Source organism: Apus apus, chromosome 11 (assembly GCF_020740795.1).
Source record: "Apus apus isolate bApuApu2 chromosome 11, bApuApu2.pri.cur, whole genome shotgun sequence".
Classification (NCBI taxonomy): Eukaryota; Metazoa; Chordata; class Aves; order Apodiformes; family Apodidae; genus Apus; species Apus apus.
This window is the reverse complement of record NC_067292.1, coordinates 6,366,121-6,393,160: the sequence shown is the minus strand read 5'-3', so window position 1 is coordinate 6,393,160 and position 27,040 is coordinate 6,366,121. Positions and strand designations below refer to the sequence as shown.

The 27,040-nt window shown below is 35.6% G+C and overlaps 1 protein-coding gene across 3 annotated transcripts in view; it reads left to right on the top strand.

Annotated features, from left to right (window-relative positions):
* WWOX (WW domain containing oxidoreductase) overlaps positions 1–27,040 on the top strand; it is a 481,619-nt gene that overhangs the window by 78,760 nt on the left and 375,819 nt on the right. For all 3 annotated transcript variants that reach the window (XR_007890610.1, XM_051629650.1, XM_051629652.1), the window contains exon 6: positions 15,659–15,747. Coding sequence is in view for 2 of the 3 variants with exons in the window: in XM_051629650.1 (XP_051485610.1) it covers positions 15,659–15,747 (89 nt within the window). In the remaining variant the exon portion in view is untranslated. The remainder of the gene's footprint in view (positions 1–15,658; positions 15,748–27,040) is intronic.

Genomic DNA, 27,040 nt, shown 5'->3' with positions numbered 1-27,040 from the left:
CCTGAGATGTTCTCTGCAGATAGTTGGTCTTAGCACACTGTATGGAATGTGACCCGTGAGGACGATCTCTGTTAAGCCCTGCCTATGAAGGAAAGATAACCCAAGTAGCTATTATCTATCTGATGGCGTGTGAACTCTTTCACTTTAATTCCAGAGTAAGGCTGCTTTTTCTCAAACCCAGGATGTGTAAACATGCTGCCTTTTGGAAACAAAATACTTCCAGTCCTAAAAAGTTGTAAACTCCAAAAGTTGGGTTTGCCCTGCCACAGCTTTTGCACATTTACCATTGGGTGGATTTGGGTGACATCCATCAGTCTTGCCCAAGCCTGTGTTTTGTTGCACAGTCCAGATGTTTTTCACCCCTGGGATGCACAGCTCATCTCACAAAGGTGCTGCAGTGTGAGTTGCTCCAGGTGTGTGCCTCCTTGTTCGTGTGCCCACAGCCTGAGCTACGGTGGTGTCGGGAGGAGTGTTACAGTGGGCAGAGAAAGTGACTTTCATTCTAGAGTTGCTCTTACGGTGCCCTGACAGAAAAATAAACTCCTAGGTAAAATATGGATGTGTATGAGGGAAGAAAGCAAACCCATAATATTTAAGTGGTTCTTACCCAGCTGGCAACAGGAGCTGCTTACCCTCAGTCTTGGTTATTAGAGCCTAACAGGGCACATTGAACTAGCTATGCAGTCTTCTGATACTTGTTTATGTTCTTTTATGTGCTACTGACAGAAGAATTAGAAAAATTTGGTAGTTCTGGGAGGATCTGTTTACTTAGAAAAATGAAAAAGTAGTGCTGAAAATTTGGCTCTTACTGTTATGTGGTCTGTGGGGGAGTTGCTACCTCCTACTCGGTGGATGTCAGGCTCATTTAGTGCCTGGGTGGTGGAAGCAATTTTATTAACTCATCTCCCCTTAGAGAATAAAATATTTAGATGACAGAGATCCTAGCAAAGCAACTAAAGTGAAGATTGAAAACACTTTTTGCATGTGCATTTATGTTACTGTCTTTGTTGGGCCCTGACAGCACAGCAAGAAACTTTTGCTGGTCAGGCATGATGGTTTATGGTTCTGCTGAAGGTGGGGTTCACCTTGGGTTGCTTTGATGGTCAGAAAAGGTCCAGTGTTAAGTATACTGCACTTTTAAATGCTTCTCAGGTTATATTAAAATCTAGACAAGTGTATATTGCATCTCAGAAATAATTCTGGACTGTCGTAACCATCAAAAACAAAGAAAAAAAGTTTCCTGAAGACAAAATAATGAACTTGCCTCCTTCATAATGCAATATTAAGTGCATAATGGCTTCTTATCTTTTTTTTGGTGCAAAATCCATTCCGGATTATTTGACTCCATTTAGACAAAGTTGTTTGCTTTTAAGATTTTCTTTTTTGTTGTTGGTATCAAAATAAAGTAACTTCTAGGGATTGATTAGTTCCTAAATATGCAGGTCATCTTGTTCTTATAGGATGCAAGAATTTTTGTACACAAAACCTATTTGTGCAGACTGTCTGCTCACACATTTTGTCCATAGATATGAATTTCGGAACGCTTTTTTCTCTCAAACATTGGCACTTGTACACCGAAAATCTGTGTGAGCAGCAAATTGCACTGCAGAAGTGAAAACCAGAATATAACCATAGTGAAAAATCACAGTCAGTGCAGCTGTTGAAATATCTTCTCAAAAATGTTCATGTTAGAAATATTTAACTAGTTTTTAAATAAACACATACAACAGATGAACTTTTTCTGACACTTAATGATGCTAGAGTGATAATTAGATTAGAATAATAGTTTCTCTTTTCCCCTGTCCATGTATTTAGTGTGATTCACACTCTCCTGGCAAATCCACTTACTCAGGTTTTGCAAAATAAATATTTCTGAACCTAGTATCTGAAACAGGATCTCAGCTCTTAATTATTTACTTAGTTGAGAGAAGATTGTCCTAAACCTTTATAAAATACTAAACACACTCATCCCGTATTGTATATTACTTTGGTAGTTTGAAGTGACGAAACCACTTAGGCACTGTGACTGTTACCATATCACGGTTTGAAAGGTAAAACAGAACATTATCATCTTTTTAATAGGAACACTATGTGATTCATAGCTGGTGAATATTTCATGTACTTTGCAGCTGCCTTTGTGCAGGAAGGTAAATGGAAAGTAAATCCATGTGTACTTTAGACAGTAAAAGGCATTACTTTGTTACATCATATAAACGTGTAGATTTGATTCTCTCTTTACTCATGCTGTAAAAAGAAAGTTTTAAAGTGTTTAGCCATACCTGAAAATGTAAATGCAGTAGCCTAATGTAATGCTGAAGAAAAATTAAGACAAATGATACTGCATCCTTGCCACAAACTGCAGCTTGTACAAAATTCACTTTAGTTATTATACTGTGAATACGTGTGCTAAACCTCCTCTGTGTATGCACAATTTATGTTGAATGCAACATGAATCATTTTAATAGACCAAGCAAAAAGTCCCCAAAGTCAATTTTCAAATTATGAACCTTGAAACAGAATATAACAACAATGAACAACAAATAGTTCAGATTTTATTCTGAACTACAAATGAGCCATTAAAGGTACAGTATACTCATTCAGAAAAACATTTCCTCCTTATCACCACAATGGTTAAAAAACATGAAAAGAATATTTTTTAAAGGTCAGATCTAAATTTTCTTTTTTTCTTTACCTTATTAAGAGGAACATTCATGAAAGCTGATGGCATTAAGATTTTAACATCTATTGTGAAACCTGGGTGACTCTGGTTAGATCCTGTCTCTGAGATGCTGTGTAACCCTGATAAATTTTTTTTAAACCTGTTTTTAATGCTTTAAAATTCAGGAATCCATTCAGAATTACGGCTTAGTGAAGAACTTGGCTGCAGATGGGTAATTTCAGAGCAAAGCCTTTGCACTGCCTAATTGCAACTGCCCCATGTTACCAGGACAATGGAGACAAAAGATTATGCTGTTCATTTGAGATGTTCTAGACTTTGCTTCTTGATTTATGTACGTGTGACACTGTGCTTTTGAGGAGGGCTGTGGAAAGCTGAATGCTCTGAGATCATCACCAGCCTGATACATTTAAATTAATCCTGCATGAGCAAGATGGCAAAAAAACTTTGTGGAGGAGTTGTACTATAGGGTGCTCAGGGATGTGCTTGGCATCTGATGGACTGAGTATGGCACCTAACACGCCTAGGTTCTCTGGCCTGTCTCTTCTTCCAACAAGTTTAAGGGTGTTTGCCCAGTTTTTAGTTCTATATCATTACTCTTTTCAAATACAGTGAGGTACACTGTCCAGAGGACAGGCAGGGAAGGTGTGTAATTAGTGTGTTTCACTAGGCTGAACAGAAGACTCAGCCAAGTGTGGAGGAGATTGGATGGTATTTATGAATGAATGTCATTATTTTGACAGGATGATGAATTAACATTTCCAGCTTTGGAGCCTAAGTTAAAATGGTTTCATGTAGTCTGGTCAGCACAGAGGCCTGCAGCTTGTGGCACCTTTGAAACGACATCATGTAACTTGGAAACAAACATCAGTCAGCAAACTGAAATGGAAAATCATCTGCTGAAAGGGATTCAGTTCAGGTCTTTCCTTAGGCTGTCATCTTTCTGCTGCTCTTGATGCAGTGTTTAAATTTTAGATATATTTACTTATTTACCTTAGATAAATTTACTTATTTAAAGCAAATCATTTAACTTAACTGCAAAAGGCTATTTTTAAAGGAAATACAAAATTTTCAGTGTGCCTCCATTGCTGTCAATTTTAATGGGAACTGAGCACACTATTAACCTTTCAGAAGTTTACAGGAGTCAGGTATGCCAAGCTGTTTACCTTTAAAATGCAAATTGGTACTTACTTAAGCTTGCTAAATTAGGAGCCAAATCTGTAATGGTGGCATTTTATTCTATGGTGCTGGCAGTAACATTATTTTTAGGTGTATATTCTTCCTGCTCTTCAGGAACAAACAAAAACTGCCAACATTTGAACTTGATGCCTTTAGAAAATTACTGCATGGCTCTTTATGCAGTTCTGAGAAACAGCTCAGGTTTTTATCTGGCCTGTTTATAGTGATTATTTTATTTAATTTTATTTAATCTAATTTTATTTCATTGAAGTCCAGCAATATAGCATGAGGCATTTGAAAAACTAAATTGAAACCAAATGCTTGCAAGTGCTAAAAGGCATCTCAGCGGTTGGCTTACATATGCTCATTGCCTCACCTACTTCATCGATGACATTTTTCATTGCTGGATAATTTAACTTATTAAACTCTCTAATGATTTACTTGATTATAGGGATGCTATTGATTTTTTTTTTTAAACAAAATTCAGTACTTTTGGTGCCTTTTAATTTTTCTTTAACTTGTCTCTGTCCTCCTCAAATTGCCTCCTTAATCAAAGTCTTATAAATATAAACCTACTCTCCCTTATCTTGGCATATCCTTTCACATGGGCCTGAAAAACTTAGTGAGTCATGCCTTGAAATTGTGCCTTGTGCAATTCAGCGTTCTTTAACTGGTCCAATTTGCTGTCTAGATTGGAGAAGACAGAATGAAGTGGAAGAAAAAAAAGACTCAAAAATTGTGCTGACTGGTTTTGTGACAGGGGAGCTAACTAACATGGCTAACTTTGTCAGCAATGTAGTTAAACATAGAGATTAGGAATGGTCATGGGCTTTTCAGTCTCCTTCCAGAGTTCACAGCCATTATGTATCATGGTCAGTTCTGAAACATTTAATAAGGTACATCATGGCTATAGAAATTTTACCTAAAAATAATGAAAGTATGATAGGATTCTGTAAACTATATAGTCTGTGGAGCACAGCATAGGAACGATGGCTTTTACATGAAACACTGCATAGTCCTGACTGCTTTAAGCATTACATTGTATAAAATTATCACAGTTGTTATGAAGGATGAAATTTGTTCTAGATTTCCTTGACAAGTTTGTTTATTTTTTTTTATGTCTTCGGAATTTGCAAGGTGAATGCGTTTCTAGTATTAGAAGAGTGTAAAAATTACAAGCCTGTTGTTTCTGATTTTGTATGCTGTTCTTCAGCCTGGTAGGAGAACACACACTGTTGCCAGGGGTTGTTTGTGCATCAGTTATTACATCTGAGTGGAACTTGATGTATTTTGTTAGGACAGGGTTCAAATTGCTTACATATACTACTGCTGGTTATTGACTTATATTTAGAGCTGTGAAAATCATAGTGTTTGTAAATTATCTCAAAACCTATTCTTAATTTTGGCTGTATGTACTCTCACTGTCCTTATCTGCAATTACTGTGACCCAAAGTTAGTACATTATAGAGTGAGGCAGTTGCTGTTGGAGACCTAACATCCATTTATCTAAAAGGGTTTAGTCCAAACTAGTTAGGAAATAGATGTGATAAATTGGCTGCACGTGATAACAAAAATTTGGCAGGAACTTTGCCAAATTTATTATTTTTTATTTTTTTTAGCCTTTGGGATGATTTTAAATGACTGACTGGCTTTCAGCAACCACCATAAGAGAGAAGTATATTCCTCAAAAGTTGTGGTTTTTTTCCCCCTACCCCTTTTCCTTCTCTCTTCTATGAAGTATTTCATCATAGTTGAATCTGAAATTGAGAATAGTTTAACCTCTTAGCAAAAGTCATTTTTTTAATTGCTGAGAAGATAATAAGAACATGAATTTTATGCAGTTGAATAAGCAAGCTTCCCATCCGCTGATCTAGAAAGCTCCAGATTCAACTAATATTATGTATCAAGATATTGGGTGACTTTTGGTGGTATTGTGGTTTCCATTTTGACTTCTCTGCTTGCATCCATGATACTAAGTTGTATCTCAGTGGCCCACAGAAGTCTAACCAGGTTCACTTCAATATTGCATTAAATTTTCAAGATTCTAAGGTAGATTCTAAATGTCACAGATTGTGACATTTATGCTGGTAAAGGAACTGGACTTAATCTAAAAGCAAATCAGCAGTAAGACCAGAGAAGGAGCCCTGTGATTTTGTCCAGACTGTGATCCACATGATCATTCCACTCTCCGATGTGTGAGAACCTATCAAACTGCTGCAGAGATGAGGAAACAGATTTCACTATGAAAATCAACAGCAAAAAGGTTTTTAAAATCCCTTTTTCTTGCAGAATATGAGATGTTGTGTATGTATGGAAAGATGTTATTTATATTCCATAACAGTTATTCCAATATAATGGCAAATTCCCCCTTATTCCTGAGTATCATACATTTTCTTCATTTTGTGATATATTACATGGCTTTCTGGTGTATCTACACTTTTAGATCCCATTGAATAGAATTTATGTGTTGCCTTACAGAAAATTTGTTTCCTAATTCATTAATTATTTACTATAACTTGACCTCACAGTGCATGAAAAAAACCTATCCCATAACTGTAATTTCAATTCTCTCTAGTGTGAAATCAATCACATTCTACATCTTTTATATTATTTAAAATGTGAATGGTGAAGTTTTCCTGTGCATTTCTCCTGTGTTACTGAGAACTTTCAAACATGAGTATGTGGGAAATACACAGCTGTGCCCTGCAGAGCTGGCTGAGCTACTGCCTGTATTGCAAACACTGCAAAACCATCTGCAATGAATGAGCTCTGGCTTTTTGTAGTGGAACTGGTCACTGCTGCTGAAAAAAAGGCATTCTGGTGCTGTTAAAGATCCATGGGTATTTTATAAAAATCTACTTCCTAGCATTTTTTTTTCTTTATGTACAAGTAATATTTAGGTAAGGACATAGGTCCCAATTAGTGCTTCCTCCCCATCTCTGCAGCCTGATCCTGGATTTGTTTTTGCTCATGATATTCCAGAACCCTCTTGACGTGTCCAGTTTCCAACGCTGGTGGGAACTCTTTGGGTAACTGGGTAGTTTACTTCTGATATTTGTATGCCCTTCACTAGGTGGCTGTGGGGATGTGTGCTGTGTATTCACTGTTCAGAAACAAGTGATGGATGTTGTCGGGAGTCTCCCACTGCGTATCAGAAAGTGATGAGGGTTGTGTTATTGATACTAAGCTACAGTTTCAGATTACCTTGAGAGTAATTTCTAAAAATATACAGAATCCTAGAATCATAGAATGGTTTGGGTTGAAAAGGACCTTAAAGATCATCTAGTTCCAAACTCCATGAGTACTACATGAGTAGATAAAGGGAGAAATCAGTAATGCACTTGAGATTTGGAGGAAGTATTTTTCTGAAAACCTGTGGGGGGAGTTTTATCATAAACCAGACAGAACTTAGAAATTATATTTTAAACAAAACCCATATGTTTACGGAACAAATTACATTTGTACCTTAGCCTGCATGAGCACAGAAAAGTAATACTTTTGTCCTTGGCAAAAAAATTCTTACCTCTTATTATTAATTCCTTCTCTTTTGCTGGCATGTATGTCCATATTTTTTAGCTCTCCAAGACAATTTATAAACAAAGTATAGATTTTCTCCATTCTTTCAGCAGTCAAATGCCAAAAGTTGTATGTTTTAAAACATGTCCAGATTGCCATACTGCATTTTATGCAAACTCCTGACTACTTGAGAAACACACACAATCATATTAAGCAAAAGCCATTCCAGCTGTTCACAAATGCACTCTTACAAGGATCAGGTGTAATTCACAGTATTTAATTTTACTTAAATGACAAAAGCTTTTTAAATATAGGTTTTCCTGATACACAAGCTTAGTTAGGAAAAAAAGTCTGAATATATGTAATATTATGCAAGGAAATAAAGTTAATTTTCTTGAAATATGCAGTACAGTATGTGGCTGAAGTTTGGGAAAAATAGTACAATGAATAGTATAATGCTATTTTCCTAAGCCACGTTTAGTAAATGCAGACTTTTGCAAGGTCAGCAGTTATTCTGGAGTTGAGTAGAAACGGCTTCAGTGGCTTTAACTTTACCAGTGCCCTTGATGAGGTGCAGAGTTGTCAGTATTCTCGTAAAATTCCTCAGTGATGGCTTCTTCTGTTCTCTTTATTTCCTTAAGTGAACATCTGTCTAATTGTTCACCTCCATTGCTTTAGTGCTTTCCTCATGCTTTCTCTGTTTCCAGACAATAAACTTTATTTTCTTCATAAGAATTCAGTCTACGCAAGGGTATTAGGCAGCTTGTTTGCACCTTTTAATTTCTGGAAGTTTTCCAGAAGGGCTTTTTGCTGTGGTTCCAATGGGTTCATCAGTGAATCATGTAACATAATGCAGCATTGTGTTTGGGTTTTTATCCGTTACCTTCTGTTTATAAACATCTGCTCAGAATTTTTTTTTGAAAATTTTTAATATGTTTTACATTTTTGCACATGGCATATGGGTAAGATGTACAGTAGCTGCTATTTTTTCAGGTGTTCAGCTAGGTGCACCCAGTATTTACCTTAACATTGGGGAAACATCTAAGCTACCTGGTTAAAAAGCAGAATTTTGAATATGTGCCAGTTGTTTAGCTCTGTAACAATATCTGTTAAATTAAAACAATTTAATAATCAAATGACTACATTAAAAGATGCCATTAACAGTTATGGTTGCAGAAGGCAGTCTTTCTGTCCAGTAGAGAGAGTATTACTCAGACACTTAACATGCAGCTTCTCTTCATATTCAGTTCTTTGTGTGCAGTTTTGCTGCTTTTATGAAGGGAAAAGGCAGTGGTAGTTGTATTTTTTTCTTGCTTGCTTCCCTTTCCCTCTTATCTATAAAACATATCAATCTTGCACACCTATTCTTCAAGCAGATATTTAAAGTTAAACGTAGGTTGTTAATACGCTTTTCTTCCTGCTTTACTGGCTGTAATGGCAGCAGTTTCTTGTTTTGCACTTAAAAATACTTGTACTACTTTTTAAGGTGTATTCTCCATCCTTGTCACTACATTTTTCATTGGCAACCTGCATTCAGAAAATAAGTATTCTAGTAAGTATAATGATAGGTGACCCTTAACTCTGCTGCTGCATTGCTGCATGATACATACATTTTCTGGAGTACTTTTATATCTAGAGATCAAAGTTTTATCAGGTGATTCATGTATATTTAGCAAATGAAAATTTCAGAGTGATGGTGCTTCAAAATGAGACACTTGGTTTTGGAGTTAATTCACATTTACACTAAAGCCATTTTAAACTTCCTTAATTATTAGAACAATGGGATATGGCCTTATGACCCCTCTTGTCTGTGCCTGAATGCCATCAGCTTTTTGCATCTATAAAAGATACCATCTAGACTTTGACCTTAGATTTTTAGACAACCCTGAAATTAGTTTGTTTTTAATGATGTGTTTGGTTTTATATCTATCTTGCTGATTGCAAGTAGAACAAAATTATTTCTGAGATGAGCAGTATTTTCAGAGAAATTCAATTCCAGCCTGTGTGTTCATTTTGGTTTTTATTTTGTCATACCATCTTTATTTCTTTAGAAAGAAAGTACAGAAAAACTTCTTTTTTGATCACAAATCAGGTGGCATAATGCCAGGTTTCCATATTCTAGTACTGTTCAAATGTGCTTGATATTTTCTTTTGCATACAGAAAGACTTAATATTTTTCCTATGTTATGTATATTGAGTGTGTATTAAGAACCTCATCCTGCCAATCCTTATGTGTCCAAGAGATCTTTACTAATGTGATTTGGCCCTTTTATTTCACTTTCTAAAATTACATATATAACAATGGAACCATTTTCAGTGTAGCTAGGGGATGTAAAGAGTTGTTGAAACAATAGAATTTGTGGGGGGTTTTTTTGGTGATTAATATGCTGTGAGATACCTGTTTTATATTGTTTTAAGCTAGGAGATTGTGAGCTGCCAATTCAAACATCTGAAACAGCTGTTCATTCTGTTCTTTCATTGTCTTGTGTTTATTTCTACTTGTGTTGAAGCTCCGGAAATTATTCATTATTAAAGAAGTGGTTACTTTTAACCATAATCATATGTCTTTTTCTATTAAGAGTAGGGGCAAAGGACTGTTCCTTAAATCTATTGTCAAGCTTTGACATACTTCAGAATAGCTGCAATGCATTCTTAAACCTGCAGACGTCACTATTCTGCCAATTAATTGTGATACACTAAATGTTCAGATTGCTCTTGTGACCATATTTAAAATATATGTTGCTTCCATCTAGCAATTATAGCACTTTTTAAAAAATCTAAAACGATTTTAATATCGCTCTTTCATTTTCATCATTCCACTAAAGGAAAGAGTCTGCTTTCTGTTCAACTTGAATAAACCATGTCCTAAGACTGTCCTTAATTATTAGTTATTGTTGTTTCAATACAGATTTATGAACTATTTATTTTGTGTCATATAACATACAATTTTTAAGCAACATTTTTCAATCTGAACATAGCTTCCAGGAGGGCAGGCTGCCCAGAACATCAGTGATCTCACAGTTATTACTTTGTGTCATATATAATCTTGTTTTTTCCTGCAACAAATAAATCTTTGGGCCTTCCTGCAAAAAACATTTGTGGTTACAGTATAATAAAAATAAACCGTTTGTTGTGACTGCAGCTGACATTTATCAGCCTATTTGTGGGTGCTCTTTCTCTCTCTGTATAATACAGAACATAATTTGTCACTTTGTAAATACATTCCAGCCTAAATCCCTGCCAGCATCTGTTAGTGTTTGAAGGATTAATGCACTGCACAGTGCATGTCTGCACTTTCAGGCAACAACATAGCTTATGATTATGGATCATGAGAGAACAGGGAAAAAGGGTTCATTTTGTATTTACTTAAACATTGTTGCCCTTTTGACCATCATGCTTTTCTCGTCTTGTTTGTCATCTGCTGTAGGGGTGCTAACTTCTCTGTGTGTAAAAAGTGCATGTGAAATCCTGCTCTGACTTTTATAGACCAGTGTATGTATAGCTGTACATATGAGTTAGCATATCTTTAAATTTATGGATAATTAACAACAATCATATTGTATTGCAGCTGGTTTAGTCTGTATTGTTACTGGTTTAGTCTGTTTAGAAGTACTGTTTTTTCCTTCAGCCTCTGCCATTTCCAACAAACCCATTACCCTTTTTGTGTCCTATATTGCATATTTCTCAGCAACCCGTTAGCTGGGTTTGTTTAATCTTAAAAACTTCAAATTGAGGAATTTTTAGAAGGAAACAAAGTCTAGAGCTTCTAAATTATCCCAGTGCTGCTTGCCTTGTCACTGCTTTTGAAAATGTTTTCTGCTATCACTTCAAATCTTGCAGAATGAGAAGATCTGCAAACATTTGAATGGGAGGCTCTCCACAGTTGAGGTTCTGTTACGTGTTCCCAGGCTCCCTTGATTATTCTGTAAACAAGAAGATATGTTTATTAGATGAGTAAACCATATTCATGTAATATACTGCCAAGATTATTTGAGATTCCCCAAGATAAATTCAAATGAGCTTTACAGGAATGGGTGTTTGGAGAGGGAAAGAAATTATCTATAACCAGGGAAAGGAACAATCCAGTTAAATATAGGCTCCCAAGTAAATACCCACAGTTCATGTACATTAAGAACTAAACAAATTCCTATTGCCAAAACCTATGGCAGAGGTATAGTTTTTTTTTTAAACATGTAACTTCTTGTTATTGAAGCAGATGAATACTGCCTGCAGTGGAACCATGTTCATCTAGGAAAAATCAGAGGCATTAGGAACCTACAAAAAGAAGTATTCTGAAATAAAAGTCTAGTAATTTTTTATGGTTTTTCCTTCCCTCTGGTTAAGGAATAAATAATCTTTAAAATAACCTTGGGAGATTTACTTATCTTACTGTTTTGAAGCATGATTTAGGATTGCTGTGGCAAAATTTACTTCTCAGAATATATTAATTGCAGAAAGGAATGCGTGAAGATCTAGTTACTTAAGCAGGAAGAACCAGGCTTTAGAAAATCAGGTTTTGGGAGAGCTCACACTCAGCATGAAACGTGTTTGACAAAATTGAGCAAGACAAATAGTGGAAACATTTATACCAGTAAATTACAACCAAAATGCAGGTACAACAAATGTGTTGGGAAATAGTGAAACCAAGTATTACATAATAATTTTCTTTCTAATCAAAGAAAAGGCTTTTAATACCTGATTTTTCATGAAGAATCACAGTCAGTCCCAGCTACTTCCTTGTACGTCACATATATGGACTCATAAAATAATATGTAGGAAATTGGGTTGTGTTGTGTACCATCTTCTCTTGGATAAAGTTAGTGAAAATTTGAAAGCAGTGTATAGAAAGAAACTGCTGATATTCTGGGGAGGAGAACTAGAAAAATGAGTGTAAAATTGTTCCACCATGATGTCTTCTAATAAACTGTATTAAAATATAACAAATGTAGCAGAAGAAAAAGCATCTAGCATGTGTGTTGAATTACTCTTAAGGTGTTGTGATTAATCTCTCCCAGTCAGTTCCATGAGAGGTATTCAGAGCACACAAGATGAAGCTGGCATTACATAAATAGAGTTTTGCATGAAGCACCAAATCTTGACTACATTATGAACAATAATAGTTACAGTCCTAATCTTGAGTGAAAGCCTTTTTCCCTATTACGTACCTCTGTAAATAGTGCATGGCACTGGCTATTGACTGTCATAAGCAATGTATCAAATTGTATGATGTGCTTCTAAAACATCCTCTACTTTGTCCTCAACATGGAAATACAGGTTTATTTGGGCATTGCCTGTCATATGCTCAGTTTTTGGTTGTTCACTTTACCTATTTGAAGGTAATTTCACAGATTTTTATATCAGCTTTGATGTCAAATCCTTTTCTTCCTGAAGATTTTCTGTTTCTCGTACTGCATATTAGAACTTCCAGATGTTGTCATCAAGATTTTTCTTTATAAAATTTAACTGCTTTTTACCAATTTATCATATTTTCAGTTCCTTGAAGTCGTGTTTTTGTTGTTGTGCTACGTATTCCATTTTGAGTGAAGGGCTTTTAAATATATACATTATGATTTTTGAGAGTAAAATTATACAGTACATTTTCTAGTGTCCACTATGTTACATTTTAAGTGGGCCCTTACAAAGTGACTTGTACTTACATTAAGATACAGGGGCTACAGCATATTCATTAAGACTCTTCAACTCTCTATGAAACTGGAGCAGTCAGAAGTAATGGTGTCTGCTGAAAGATTCTTTATCATATGAATTTACTTTTAGTCATCTATTATTTATTTCAGCTATTTTATATGCCATTATAATAAATATTATGACAGAGAAAGCTTTTATGCTTCAACTTATTGTACTGCTCTTCACTTCCTTGCAATCCTTCAGGAAAATGTAGCTATGCTTTACCTATATTTAACGTAAATCATCACTTACATTTGAATGAAAAATTCACTATGAAAAAAGGCTCCTTCTTCAATACCAAGACACAAATGCACAATCATGTTTACTGCCAAACTACTCTACCATGCAGTGTTCATTTTTAAACAGTTTTTAAGCTGTAAAGTGAATACATTGCACATAGTGAAATTGCTTGCTTTCTGGATGCTTTCACTTTCCTGTTAGTTTCTGGCTCAATAAGCATTTTTGTAGCATGAGTGCAAAATATTACCAATTGCACTTAAGAATTGTTAATATTTTTGCTCCAATAGGGAACAGCATGTACAAAATGAGACAAACTATTTTTGGGTGTTACTTAGACAAATGAAACTTACCCAGAAATATTGATTAAATGCTTTTAGAACTGGGCATAAAATTGTGAAATAAAAGACAAATTTTTTCTTTGCACTTTTCAGAATGTTACAGTGATGTGTTTAAAAGAGAGTCCTCTCTTTTAACCAGAACCAGAGAATGATCTGCCTTTGGCTGTTTCTTCAAAGCCAGGATGTTGGTGCCTAGACATGGTTAGTCTTGAGCTTCAGGAGGTGCAAATATTCCCCAAGCACCGTTTCTGTTGTTTCTAGCTCACCTTGTTCCCAGAAGGTTCAGCAAACAGCAGAAACGTGTCTGCCCCTTGTGCCTCTTCTCCTTTTGGCCACTTTGTGAAGCTGGTCTGAGACTAGTTGTGAAGGTGGTTTTGGACACAGTCAAGACACTTGTCCTGGGGATCTGCAGCAAGGCACTCAGCAGCACCATGTAGTAACAATCCTGTGATTTAGAAGTGAGCTCTTTCAGTTATTCTACACTAATTCCCTTATTTAGTGTCTCCTTTAATGATGTAATTGAAAATAAAGTAGTAGAGGGAGCATTCATATCTTTTGTTGATTTGATTTAAAAAATGCTGGAGTTTTCTGTATTAGTGTGTTGATTTTATGAGGTCAATTTTAAGACTGTCTTCTCTATTTGGGAAAGTGACAAGTCCCATTTAAGACTTCACAACATAAAATGAGGCATAATTCAGTACTGAAAATACATGAAGTGAAATGGTGAAAGACATCAGCGTAATACAATTATGACACATTAGATCAGGATTTGCAACATACCATTAACAATCAGTTCTGACTGGATTACAATTACAGTAACGATGCCTTTTAGCAAAAATGGGGTTTAGTTTTATTTTTTATTTTAAAAAACCCTTATTTTGCTATAAATACAACAGTGTGTGCTACCTAGGCTTATAGTGAAAGAAGGAAAACATAACAAAGGGAATACTGAGCTATGACAAGAAAACATCCAAAGAACCTTCTGCTTGTCATTGTTTGGAGATACTCTTACAGTATTAAGAACATAACCTGGCAAGTATATTGTCCTATTCATAGCTTTTTTAAATCAGAAATTCTAACCTAGAAGTAAGAGTGGGAAAATTTGGAATGAAAATGAGATTATATTAAAAGAAAAAAACCACACAGCTACAGTCAGATGGAATATAGTTCAGAACTGTGGCTTGAAGAGCCACAGTCCACTTAGTTCTGTGATGAGTTTTGTTTTAGTCATTACAATTAAATTAGACTTTTGGTTCATTTTCTTCTGAAATTTGGAGCGTAGATGTTTCAATAGAACAGAAAACGGATCTTAAAGCTGGAAATACTGAGATGTTTTGGTGGAGCCCAAGGTTAGCACCTTCAGGTTGACCTGCCATTGTGTGGGACTGCATGTTCTCTTCTAGGTGAAAATTTGGTTTTAAGTACGTAGACCATTTCTTTAGAAGATATTATGTACTGATAAACTTATCCTATGAAAAAGTGTGCAGGCTAATCAGTTGTTTTCTGTACTCGTTTTATGCTGTCTTTTCTGTCACCTGCTATGATCAGTAGGTTCTTTTGGAATTATATGTGTTAGAACATAATATAATATTGTAAGTTAGAATTTATCTGGTTTTTATATAACATTTACTGAGCATTTTTGTGTTGGTGTGGTATGTAAAAAATGCCCTTCAGTAAGAATACTGTGTTCTACTTTTTATTTCAGGCATTAGAGTAAGTGTCACCAGCTAAATGGCAGAAAAGATGCCATATTAACCTTAACACTGCCTTGTGTCAATTGATTGTATTACACACAGCTGTGTGTTCCATAGTGTATGTTTTTAGCAGAACCACAGAATTGCTGTGCTGCTTTTGGCACTAAATGTTGTGCTCGTCCATTCTTTTTGATGATTTGTATTCATTTTGGGGTTATAATGTTAAACAAGGGAATCAGACAAGTTTCATAGCACATTTACTGTAACATGATACTGTGAACGAAACTTGCTGTTATTTATCTTTTTTTATATATTTTCTCTTGTTCCAGCATAAAGCCAAGGTAGAAGCAATGACCTTAGACCTTGCTTCTCTTCAGAGCGTACAGCACTTTGCTGAAGCATTCAAATCCAAGAATGTGTAAGTACTCAGAAAATAACATGTAATAATTTTTTGTTATTTTAATGTCTTTATCAGCTGAGCACAGTTGGCAGAATTCCCCACAGACGGACTGATCAGGAATTAAAATTAGTGAATAATCTTTGAACAGGATATTTATTTATTTTTTCAATGTAAATTAAAGATCATTCATTTTTGTCTTAAATAATTACGGATCTCCTAATATTCCATGTGTAGCCCCAGCTTTAAAGGGGACATTGATACCCCTGTGAGTATTGAAGGAGGCCAAAGCTGAACTGCATAAAAAACAGTTCAGGGAACTTTTACCAGTGTTGCAGTGGTTTTGAAGAGGTCAGGGATGAGCAATTAATGCACTGCTTGTCTTGATTTCTTTTCTAACCTTCTCTCTCTCTTATTATATTTAAAGCATATATTAAAAAAAAAAAGGCAGAGAGATAATGACATCACTTAACAATAGACCGATTTAAATTGAGATAATCAGGTTAACTTCCAAATGGTTTGTTTAATTTAGCTTGAACAGAACAATGAATCTCTAAATTGAAGAAGTGATTTGAAATCTTTGTGTTAACTCTTGGCAATAAATGCCACACTTTGTGCTTTTGTCCACAGTTTGACCTATTGATGTAACTATTCAAACTTAGTTTTCTTTCTGCAAGTATTTCTGTAACACATTTACATCTTACTGTACTTCTCAAGAGAATATGGCCTCTTAATACAAATTTAAAAATATGCTATCATAGGGAAAATATATAAAAAAGAATTTCTTTTTTTAAAACTTTTGAAATACTGCCAAAGTTAAACCTCACATGGGTAGACAGATGACATTTTAGTACTTTTAGGTCCTTTAGATTTAAAGAATTGTTAAAACTGACTTCTAAAACAAGTTCCTTTACTGCCAGAATCCTTGGTAAGAATATTTTATCATCATGTATCATCTCTATGTATTGAAACTTTCTTGAAATAGGTAGACAAATCCTTGCAGTATTGCTTTAATACTAACTTGATTTCAAATATAATAGGAAGTGTTTTAATGTAGCTTCTTCATGCTTTTAATAGGCTACATTTCTTTAAAAACTATATGGTATAGTGAAAAGTTAAAACCACCTTTCTTCTAAATGCAGTTCTTAATTTGTGTGTTGCAGATCATATCATGGTCATCCTTATTAGTCTAGTTGGTATGCATGTTTATAAATCCTTAGAAATGAACAAGTTAAAGAAGTTTTTTTTGCCAGAAAACTTAGAAAATTACATTATATGGGATCAGTAAAACCTATTTTACTTTTGTTGGCATACATTGTTTTACTTGCACAGGTATGTTAAGCCATCTTGTCAGTGCTGGACAGGTTTTACTGATGTTTCATTCACATTTTAACTGGAAAAAGAAATAGTAATAAACATCATTTGTAGCCTGTGCCTTGCCTTATGATATTTCTGTTTCAAATCTGTGCTCAGATGTGTGTATCTGATGGGACTACTCCAAGCATTATAGCAAAGTCTAAGTAAGTTCTGTATCTGTTGTGAGACTTGTGGGCTTTTGACCAAAATGAATTTCCAGTTATATTTTGTTTAAAGTCTGAGGCTGGATGGAAACCAGACCCCACACACTGCCTGTAGCAGTAGATCATTTATCTGATACAGATGAGTTACCTTACAGTCATCTGCACTGGCAGGAGAATGGACTAGAAGACCTACTAGGTCTTCCTGGCTCTGATGCTTTGTGATTTAGCTATGTCTGGATATAGTCAAAAGCACAACTCTATGGCAGTAGCATCTTATTACTACAATGCTAGCCCTGTGTGTTTTCCAGCCCTCATGTACACTAACTCCTTTTGTCTCTTCATTTATTTGTTTTGCTGTAGTGTCCAGAGGCTTTGTCAGATCAGTGATTCCTTTGCATTAGAGTAACTTTATGAGCAACTGAAAGAAATCTTACAGGCTTCAGTGACAGACTTGAGTCTTGCCCTTGATGCTTTGGCAAGTCTGTGAGCTGGTAGTCCAACTTTCTTAAAAGGCTTTGGTAGCTCTGATTTCATGCACCTGTAGGAGAAGACATGCTGTGATGTGCTCTCCTCAGCTCCCATGAGGGAGCTGTAAGTCCTATTAAAAGCATATGAGCATAAGATACACATATATGTAGAGAGTTTTCTTTCTCTCAAAATGTTTTACAAATTCCTTATCAATAAAGTAGGAGGAGAAGCAAATAATGTGTTTGGGTTTTTGCTGTTTGTTTGCTTTGCTTTGTTGTGGTTTTTTTTATTTGTTTTTGTTTTAAAAGTAATTTAGTTCTGAGTTGTATAGATCTCGGTTTCTGAGAAAAACTACAATACTTTTAAAGTGTGAAGAAGAAATTTTATACAAATGCACATATTTTAATAAATATCTGTATTTTTATTTCTTACAAGATGTGCTCTGAAGAGGTCTTTAGTATTCAGTGGTGAACATATTAAACTTCTGGATGCAGATAATTTTATTCTCTGTTTAATCTCTGTGGTCCACTACTGTTTTCCAGGGACACTTTGGTATTCTGCAGAATCTGTTGGTCTTGGTGACACCTGACCTAATGACTGAAAATTTATAAAAGAGAGAGTAGATTTGTTTGTCTTTTGATATTGTTCTTTGGTGGGACATTTTATGGCTCCACATACTATTTTTTGTCAGCAGATAAAAGAGTGTACTCGTAGTCACATCACAACTTGGGAGCCTGTTCTTCCCTGGTTGGTAGCTATTGAAAAGAGTCTTCAGGGGCTGTTTTTCACAGATCTCTTCCTGGATGAGAAAAGTAAAATGGAACTACTCCAGAAAAAGAATCCCTCAATTTCATTAAGTTTAAACATCAAAACCTCTTGAAACTGGAGAAGGTGGTGGCAGTAGTGGGATTGCAGGGAACAGAGGGAAAATTGCTGGGATTGTAAGTCTCCTGTCTTAATCAATTATCTTTTAGAGAAAAAACAAAACAAAACATAGAAAACCCCAAACCCAAACAAAACAAACTTCTTGAATGTGATTGAGAATCTGAGAGATTCTGGAAACTACATGAAGAATGAAGAAATGTCAGCCTCTGCTCAGTAGGAATTTGACAGAGGCTGGTTGCATACAGGAAACAAATGATGCAACAGAGGGAGCATTGAGAAAAACAGAAATGGGAGGAAAGAGTTACTCTGGAAAGAAACATTTAATATAAATTAGACCAGTATTTTAGAGCTAAGAAGCCTTCCTTGTTTGAAAGCAAAAATCAGATGATTCATCTTTAAGTTATCATGTTTCTAAGATAGTTTATTGGAGTCTTTTATTCCTGCTTGGATTTGTTAAGTGTTGCAGCCTTGCCCACAGATAAAATTTGGCCTCAGAGTATATAAGCACTGGGAAAAATATGTTGCATTCATATAAATATATTCCAGAAAATCCTTCATCCTCACAGAAAAAAAAAACCAACACAACTGTTTTTGTTGTTTGCATTACCTATACTCTTGAGTTGATACAGCTGTTTCTGAGACTTTTTTTATCCATGCAGTTTCACATAAAGCTTTTGGGGAGAAGGGTTTTTTCAGCTTATTTTAGATCCTGCAGTTCTGTGATCACTGCAGCATATAAACTCTCCTTATGAGCAGAGCAGGGCTTCCAGTTTTTCTTGCTCTCACGGTCACAAAGGTTCTGCAGGTGAATAAGCTAAACACAAGTCAGATCTCCCAAATTTGTCTTTGGGAGAAGATAGAATAAAACAATACTGCTATTTAATATTTGCTCTACTTCTTAATTGATTGCAGCACAACCTGAACACAATGTGACATACATAAAATGGAAGCCTAACTTGGTGAAAGATAGGGCAGAAGGATCTACAGAGTAGATTCTTTAGAGAGAGAGACGTTACTGGTGACTAATGGTGACTAATTTTAGGTTCTCTGCTAGTTTGAGATGCAATGCTGTTATTTCTGTGATTTTTCTTTTTTTTTTCCCTGGCTACCTTTTGGTATTCCTAGGTTGTTCTTGGATCCATGTGAAGACAGTGCTACAATTAGGATGAGAGTAGGAAAAGTGGTCTCAGTGCACCTAAATGGCTGGAGAGGCTCAAGTTACTTCTTTTATCCTTACCTAGTCTTTCCTCTCTGCTAGTTTCCAGCTTGGGCAGTTGATTCTATGTCTCTGTTATGGAAGATCAAATGAATGATCTGTTTTTAATCATGTTCTGGGCTAAGATGGTTTTGGCATTAGCTGATTTTTGTGCAGTTGGAAGAGGCAGACCAACCAATCTTTCATATTAGGCTTTTGGAACTGAAAAACACTGGAATGAATCTCCTCTTCATTGAGTAGGGAGAATGTGAGGAGTTATGGTTGGTATTAATCCCCTTGACAGACAAAAGGACTGCTCTCTTGTGATTGTATGCAACGTAGCATTTAATTTTAGTCAGCATCAGTGTTTGACAGCTCAGTGTCCGTAGAACTGGATATTTGTGTAGGGGTGTGGATTTGTCTTTATGATACTTTGGTATTTCTCGGTTTATCACGTATTTGACTAAAACTTGCATACTTTAATTGGGGAACAGCACTATTGTTTCAGTTAAATCTACAAAATAGCTACCTGTTGTCAGTATTTACAACCATATTAATCATGGCATTTGCCTAATCCTCCGTGTAAGGATACTTCAGTGATTGAAACAGCAGGCAGAAGTGAGCAGTAAAGTTACAGATTAATTTTATGTGCGTCTTTACTTTGGAGAGGTGCATAGTGCCACCTGGTTGGAACTAAAGTTATCTTCAGCCAGACAGTAAGACATCAATTAAATATTCTTAATATTTGGGTGTGTGTGTGTAAATCCTGAAAAATCTTGAATTACCTCAAAGATATATGATAGTGTTTCCCAACAGTGACCACATAGAATTTTCTGAATTGGTAGCAGCAATTCACAATGATGCAGGACTTCCATGTGTAGATTCTCACTGCAGTTGCTTTCCTATACTTTAAAATAGGATTTTTAATATTATTTTTTTGTGTGTGGTAAGAGCTGGCGTGTGCTAACACGTTATTCACTTCTGCTGTGTGTAGAAATATGGAAAAGACAGCAGTTATGAATTATGATTCTCCATTTGGAACTTTAGTCTCTTCTTATTTCGCTAGCTGGACCCAAAATGGAGAGGGCCAGATTTTCATCTGGCTTCCTTAACTGAGGCCTCAAACTCTATGAGCACATTCATTTTTCATGCTGCAAGCAGAAGCGCTCCGAAATCATGTGGGTGCAATTAAGATTTCAGAGCCTGCTGAAAATACACTCCAGAATACCATTTTTCTGCATTTTAATGTATTATAACTGACATATTGCATGTTTTAAGTTGTTTTTTTAATTCCAGTTTAACCACAATTAAATCATAGATGTTGTATGCTAAATTTTATTCATACATTTAAATGCACATGGAAAAAATGAGATCTGTTTAGCAAGTTGTTACATAAATAACTTGATTGAGGAAAAAAAAATGAATCTGTGATTTAAACAAATTATTAGTGATGCCAATAGCTTAATGACTGTAGTAGATGAATCTCTGTCAGAGAGGACCATTGCCACTGTATGTTGTGTTTTGAAATTTGAATGCATTTTCTCACACTGTACAAATCTGTTAACTCTTTGGCATTTATAGAAATATTTATTGTGAATAAAAACTAGTGACAATAACTTAGAACACAGCTGGCATTCTGACAGTGCAACTGAGGCACAAACTTCTGGACAACATTGTACATTTGGAGATATCAAAAAATATCCACATTGAATTAAGTATAGAAACATGCATGGCTCAGAAGTTACTGTTGTAGACACCACGTATCTTAAATTTAAATAAGATCAAAGGCTGACTGCATTTGAAACATACATAAGAATAATAGGGTGATATATTTTTTTCTCTTTGTGGTGGTACCGTGCCTTATTAAAGCCTAGAGATTGGCTTTCTGCATAAATATTTTTCCTTTTCCTGTTTTTTCTTTTTCTTTTTTTCTTCTTTTTTATTTTTTTTCTGCTGTTTTTAAGCTCTTGTACACAGTTACCCCATTGTGGTAGCATGTGTCAAGTCATGTGGATCCAGAAACTGTTTCCAGTATTTTTTAAATTAAAAATCTCTCAAGCTTAAACCCTCCCTTCTTTTACTGGAAATGGGGATCCTGACGTTTTCACCAGATCACCTTTCATTTCATCTGCTGTATTGTGGAAGTATCTCCTGCCTCAGAACAGTTTCATTTTTTTAATCCATATTAAAATAAAGATATAATTGACACTTCACCATAACTTTACATATAGTTACATCTGCAAAAATATAAAGTGTTTTTACATATTACTAACAGAAGGGTTTTGTTAGGTGTTGGTTACATGGTCTTATGACTGTAAATGTGCTGCCTACAACTTGCCACTTGTCCTTGGACACTTTGCATTCTCTTCACTGTAATCTAATGAAGAAGCCTTGATGACCCTCCAGTGGCTTTCTGCTTAGCACACTGGTTGTTCTGGTTCACATTTTGAGCCTCATGTCTGTGCCTAAGTCTGAGCTGAGTCTAAGATGGCTCATAAAGTCTTGGGGCCCTGCCTTCCTAAAACATTTCCTCAAGATGCACCAGCTGTGGAGGCTGTTTTGAGTATCTAAGGAAGTAAACTATGACTTAATGTGCCTGTATTGTGCTGCAAATAAACAGGGATTTTGCAGCATTATACCTTAATGGGTTTTAAGAAGATCTGTGTGTTTAATTGATATTATCTTCTAAAAATCCTGAAATATAAGGCAAGAAGTAGCTATTAAATCACATATACATTAAAATGTATTTAGTCTATTTAGTTAAAGGCCTTCTATGGGAGATAATTAAACACATGAAAGCAGAATCTTCTGGTGCTTGGGTACGGAAGCCTTAGTGCTGACATGAGATAGGCCATGCATGCACCACATGTCTCTTAATCTTGGAATCCAAAAAAAACCCACTTGCATTATAGTCTGAAAAGTTTGTATTTCTTCATTAGCTGTTCCCAAGGCACCAAAAATCCCAGAGGATGTCAAAGTACATTAATTTTTATCACAACATGGAATCTTTCAGGTCTGAATGGCAGCACGCAGCTGCTAGGGGCTTTCTGAACTCTGTTGCAGCTCTATATATCTCTAGGCAAAACAGAGGAAGGACTTGTCATTGGCAAGTGATGTGTTCAAAATGCATGAAGTGTTTTATTGTTTGAATGATCAGCCATGGTCCGAAAAACATTTTCCAAGGAGTTAACTGATTTCAGTGGGAAATACCACAAATATGAATAGAAATAGAAGTAGTAATTGACCTTCCTTGTGAGTTGTAGCTTTCTTTGTTCTAACAAGTGCTTACTGTGTACAAATGAAATGTATATATTTAGAAGTATGTGCAGAAACAACAAATCATTCCATGATTACTGTAAAAGTCAGTTTGAGGGCAACATTACAAAGTGTTAATATTAAATGTTTAAAATAATTAAATTTGTAAATATTTTGTTATTTAATATTGGGGCTGAAGTTCTCTTCAGAAGTTAAACTTTACAATGTTCACAGGAGTTGAAAAGGCTTCTGCACCCCATTAAGAAGAAAAGTAGGGCTCTCAAATTCCCCTGGAGGTAAAATGACAATTTTTCTTCAAAGGAAGATAACTTACTAGTATCTGGAGGTGTATGATGATGTGGGTTTAGGTGTTTGGGGTTTTTTTTTCCTGCTGTATGTTAGTTCTAAATCTATTGAGACCTCTGTGTTTCTTCTCCAAACTTTTATGAAACTGTTTACTGAGGATTTTATAGGACTAATGAATAATGATTGAGAGATGATTGATCTATATGGCAGTATGCAGATGATATATTATGAAGACACAGGGGCAGCTTCTCATAATAATTCCCATGTATTTGGTATGAAGGAAGAAGCAGAACAGTTTCAGCCCACTCCCATTAATCTCCTGGAAGTGGGGCAGAAGTATTTGCTGATCAACAGTGTCAAATCCTGCAAAAAAATCCAGTAGGATGAATTTAAGAGAATTTTCCATGCTTCTAGCAGGAGGTCATCCATCAGGGCACTAAGTCCTGTGTTAGTGGCTTGCCTTAGAATGAAGCCTGTCTGACAAGGATCCACAATTCTGTCTGCTGACAGGTCACAATAAAGGGTATTTTTGCTGACTTTTCAGTCAGTATTTTTAGAAAAAGAAAGTTACACATTAAACATTCTTTTTCAAAATTCATTGAGTTAAGCAGTACTTGTGTGTGTGTGTGTTTTCATCAAACAAGTGAATATTTTTGGGTCAGTGTTAGACCGTGCATGGTCCTGAGATTTCCTGCTGCTGACTATTAGTCATTTTCTTGTTACTTAGTTTCCCATTGGTGCTGCTGATAAAACTGAGAGGCATTTTAGAAGATGATTGTTTAATTCACCCTTTTTCTGGGGAGCCATAAGCCTAGCCTGCACGTTGGTTATTTCCTTTGTGAATATAGACATTCCCTGACAGAAGGAACTACCACTTTCTAACTTTGAAAGAAAGCAACATGGGTGTTCAGATTTATGGGATGAAAAAGTTTGGTGGGCTGTAACTTGGCTTCTTTATGGAAGAGAAGTCACAACTCTGCCTTCTTTACTGGCCGTGCCATAGGTCTACAGTTGCTTATGGGACTTTGGGGATATGGTGAGGCCTTTTCTGTTGAATTTCTGTGTAATTCCAAACAGTGTGAACTTTTCAAATCACTTGAGAAGTGCCCCAGATGGTGTGACATTCTGCTTCATGGGAAGATTTGAAAGTATTCCCTTTGCATAATTTCTGGTTAACTATTTCATTACATCTGAAATGGGAGAACACCAAAGCCAAGAGCTCATGTTGACATTTTGGTGGTGTTTGTTTAACCTCCTAGTGCACAGGCTACACTTATTAAAAAATATTATTCTTACCTTTGCAAATCATCAGTAATTAATTCCCTTGGAAATATCTGCTGCTGCATACAGCCAGCTTGGGAGGCTACTGACAGATCATAGTTTCACATCAGGTGCTAACAAATTGATTATTAAATTTCATACCTAACTGATTTATAGCAACAACTTAATTTCTGTTTCTCTCTAATGTATTCACTTACTGTATTTTCAAATAGTGCAGAGCAGTTGGACTGCTTTGTTGCTTCTAATGATGAATTGAGCACAGCATAAGAGATCTGAGTGACTTGCCCAGTGCAAGGGTTAGTGATGTATCACAGAATTGTGAAGTGCACAAGACACCAGATGGTTTTCAACTGAGTTATTCACAATTAAGAATGTTCTTATCAATACTACGTGCTTTTTAATGTTCACTAAATTTTAGCTGTACTTAGCAGCACGGTGAGAGTTTTCTAGAATTGCTGTGTAGGTTGAAATCAAAGCAGTGTATTGTTAAGTCTCAGTCATGCTGTGAAGGGTAACAAACAGCGACTACACGCGATGATGGAGCAGCTTATGTTCGATTCCCAGTGCATACTTAAATTGTAATGGTAGACCCCGTTAGCTCACTTGGTGTGATGTAAGTCACCGGCTGAAGACATTTTAAGGACACATAGGGGTAAATTTTTAAAACACTCTGCTAAGTTTTAAGTGTTTCCAGAAATATCAAATAGGTGCCGTGGTAAGAGGGAGCAGCTTGGTAATGTGAATACCACGACTAAACACCACAGAAAATTTTCCTTTGCTGCTGACATTTTTTTGTTGCCCTTCCATGTGCCTTTCATGTAGAAATAAAAACTATCTTAAACTGAGTGGGTATTTTTTTTTTTCTTCCCTTGGGCTCAGGAAGAAGGCTAATGTAGATTGCAGCAATGTTTTTAATGAACTTGTGAAATCAAGGTCACAGTTCTACTATCACTTAAAAATATTCCTGTCATAAAGCGAAGCTGTAGTGCCAGATGTGTGGTGTGAATTGTCATGTATCTTAAAAATTTTGTTCCTGCATAATGATAGGTACGGTGATGTAGAGCTCTGCACCACTGAGATTAGAATCTGTCATCTGTGGCTGAAATTCTTAGCTATATGGTGGCTGTTATATAGGTCATCTCATTCATTCCTGGCGTGTAAATGTCCAGGTCACAAAAACTTAAGATGACAATTTTCAGTAGTTGGATCTTTGTTAGCACCCTGATGAGAGACACCAATAGCTTAATGGACGTGAATCCAAATGTGAGAGGTGGTTCTTAGCTGAAATGAAGCACGGCAGCAGTATCTTGATACAACAATATCTTTTCTGTGATATTTTCTAGAGAAATCAGTTTTTTAACCATTTAAAACCACTAATGGCAATTAAAAGTAAATTAATTCTAAAAGGGAATCTGATATCACCTTTCCAGTATAATACTAGCTTAAAATGTCTCTGAATTTATTTTCAAATTTATTTACAGATTTTTCTAATAACATATTGTAAATACTTTGAACTTTAATGTCTTTAATTTTAATTACTTAAAAAAATTAGAACAAAATGTTTTTTGAAAAACACAAATATCATGAAAAGGACTGAAACATAATTTTGTTTCCTTTATTAAACCCAATTAAATACCCTCAATTTAAAAGTGACTACCTCTTATAGTTTTATAATTCTAGAAGCATTATTTTAATTCATTGAGCTGACAGGTGTAGGTGCAGATTTTGCCTCTGGTAGTTATCGTGTAATTAGTATTAACGAAGGATACTACAATTTGGATAGATGGGATGCAGTTTTTGTTGACATGCTAGTTCTTTCTTAATGTGTTTTGTGACTTCATAATACATATAACAATTATCAAATAGAATTATGAACTTTTAAAAAAGTGCCATATTTGCTTTTGCAGGGAATGGTAATGGTATTTTTTGCTTTACTGCTGTACTTGTGAGCCTCATTTCTCAGACAGAAGGCACTTATACCAAAAATTGCATTTATTTGGAGAAACCTGCTCTTTTTCCCCAGCAGATTTACAAATCTGTAAATTAATTCTTGCTAGAGCTTTTCATAAACTCTCAGAAGAGATGATGAATCATCCAAAGTTTCCACACATACACTCCCAGTTTTCATGAGGCTTTGTTTTCCTCTTGGCAGATGCATCTCGAACAGGCAAAATGAACTCAGGTTTAAAACATTTTGATAAAATATGCCTCAAAAGGTCAGGTGCCTTTTAAAAATATGATCCTGCATATCTTGGTAAATAGCCTTCCTGTGCTGTGTTACTGAGTGAGGCTGTGGAGATCAAAAAAATAACTGCCTGTGTTTGAACAGAAAGAGAGAACCTTGACTTTAAAAGGACAGTCCCCCTTTATCTTCAGTTTCTGTTATGGGTGTAGTTTGTAGGTG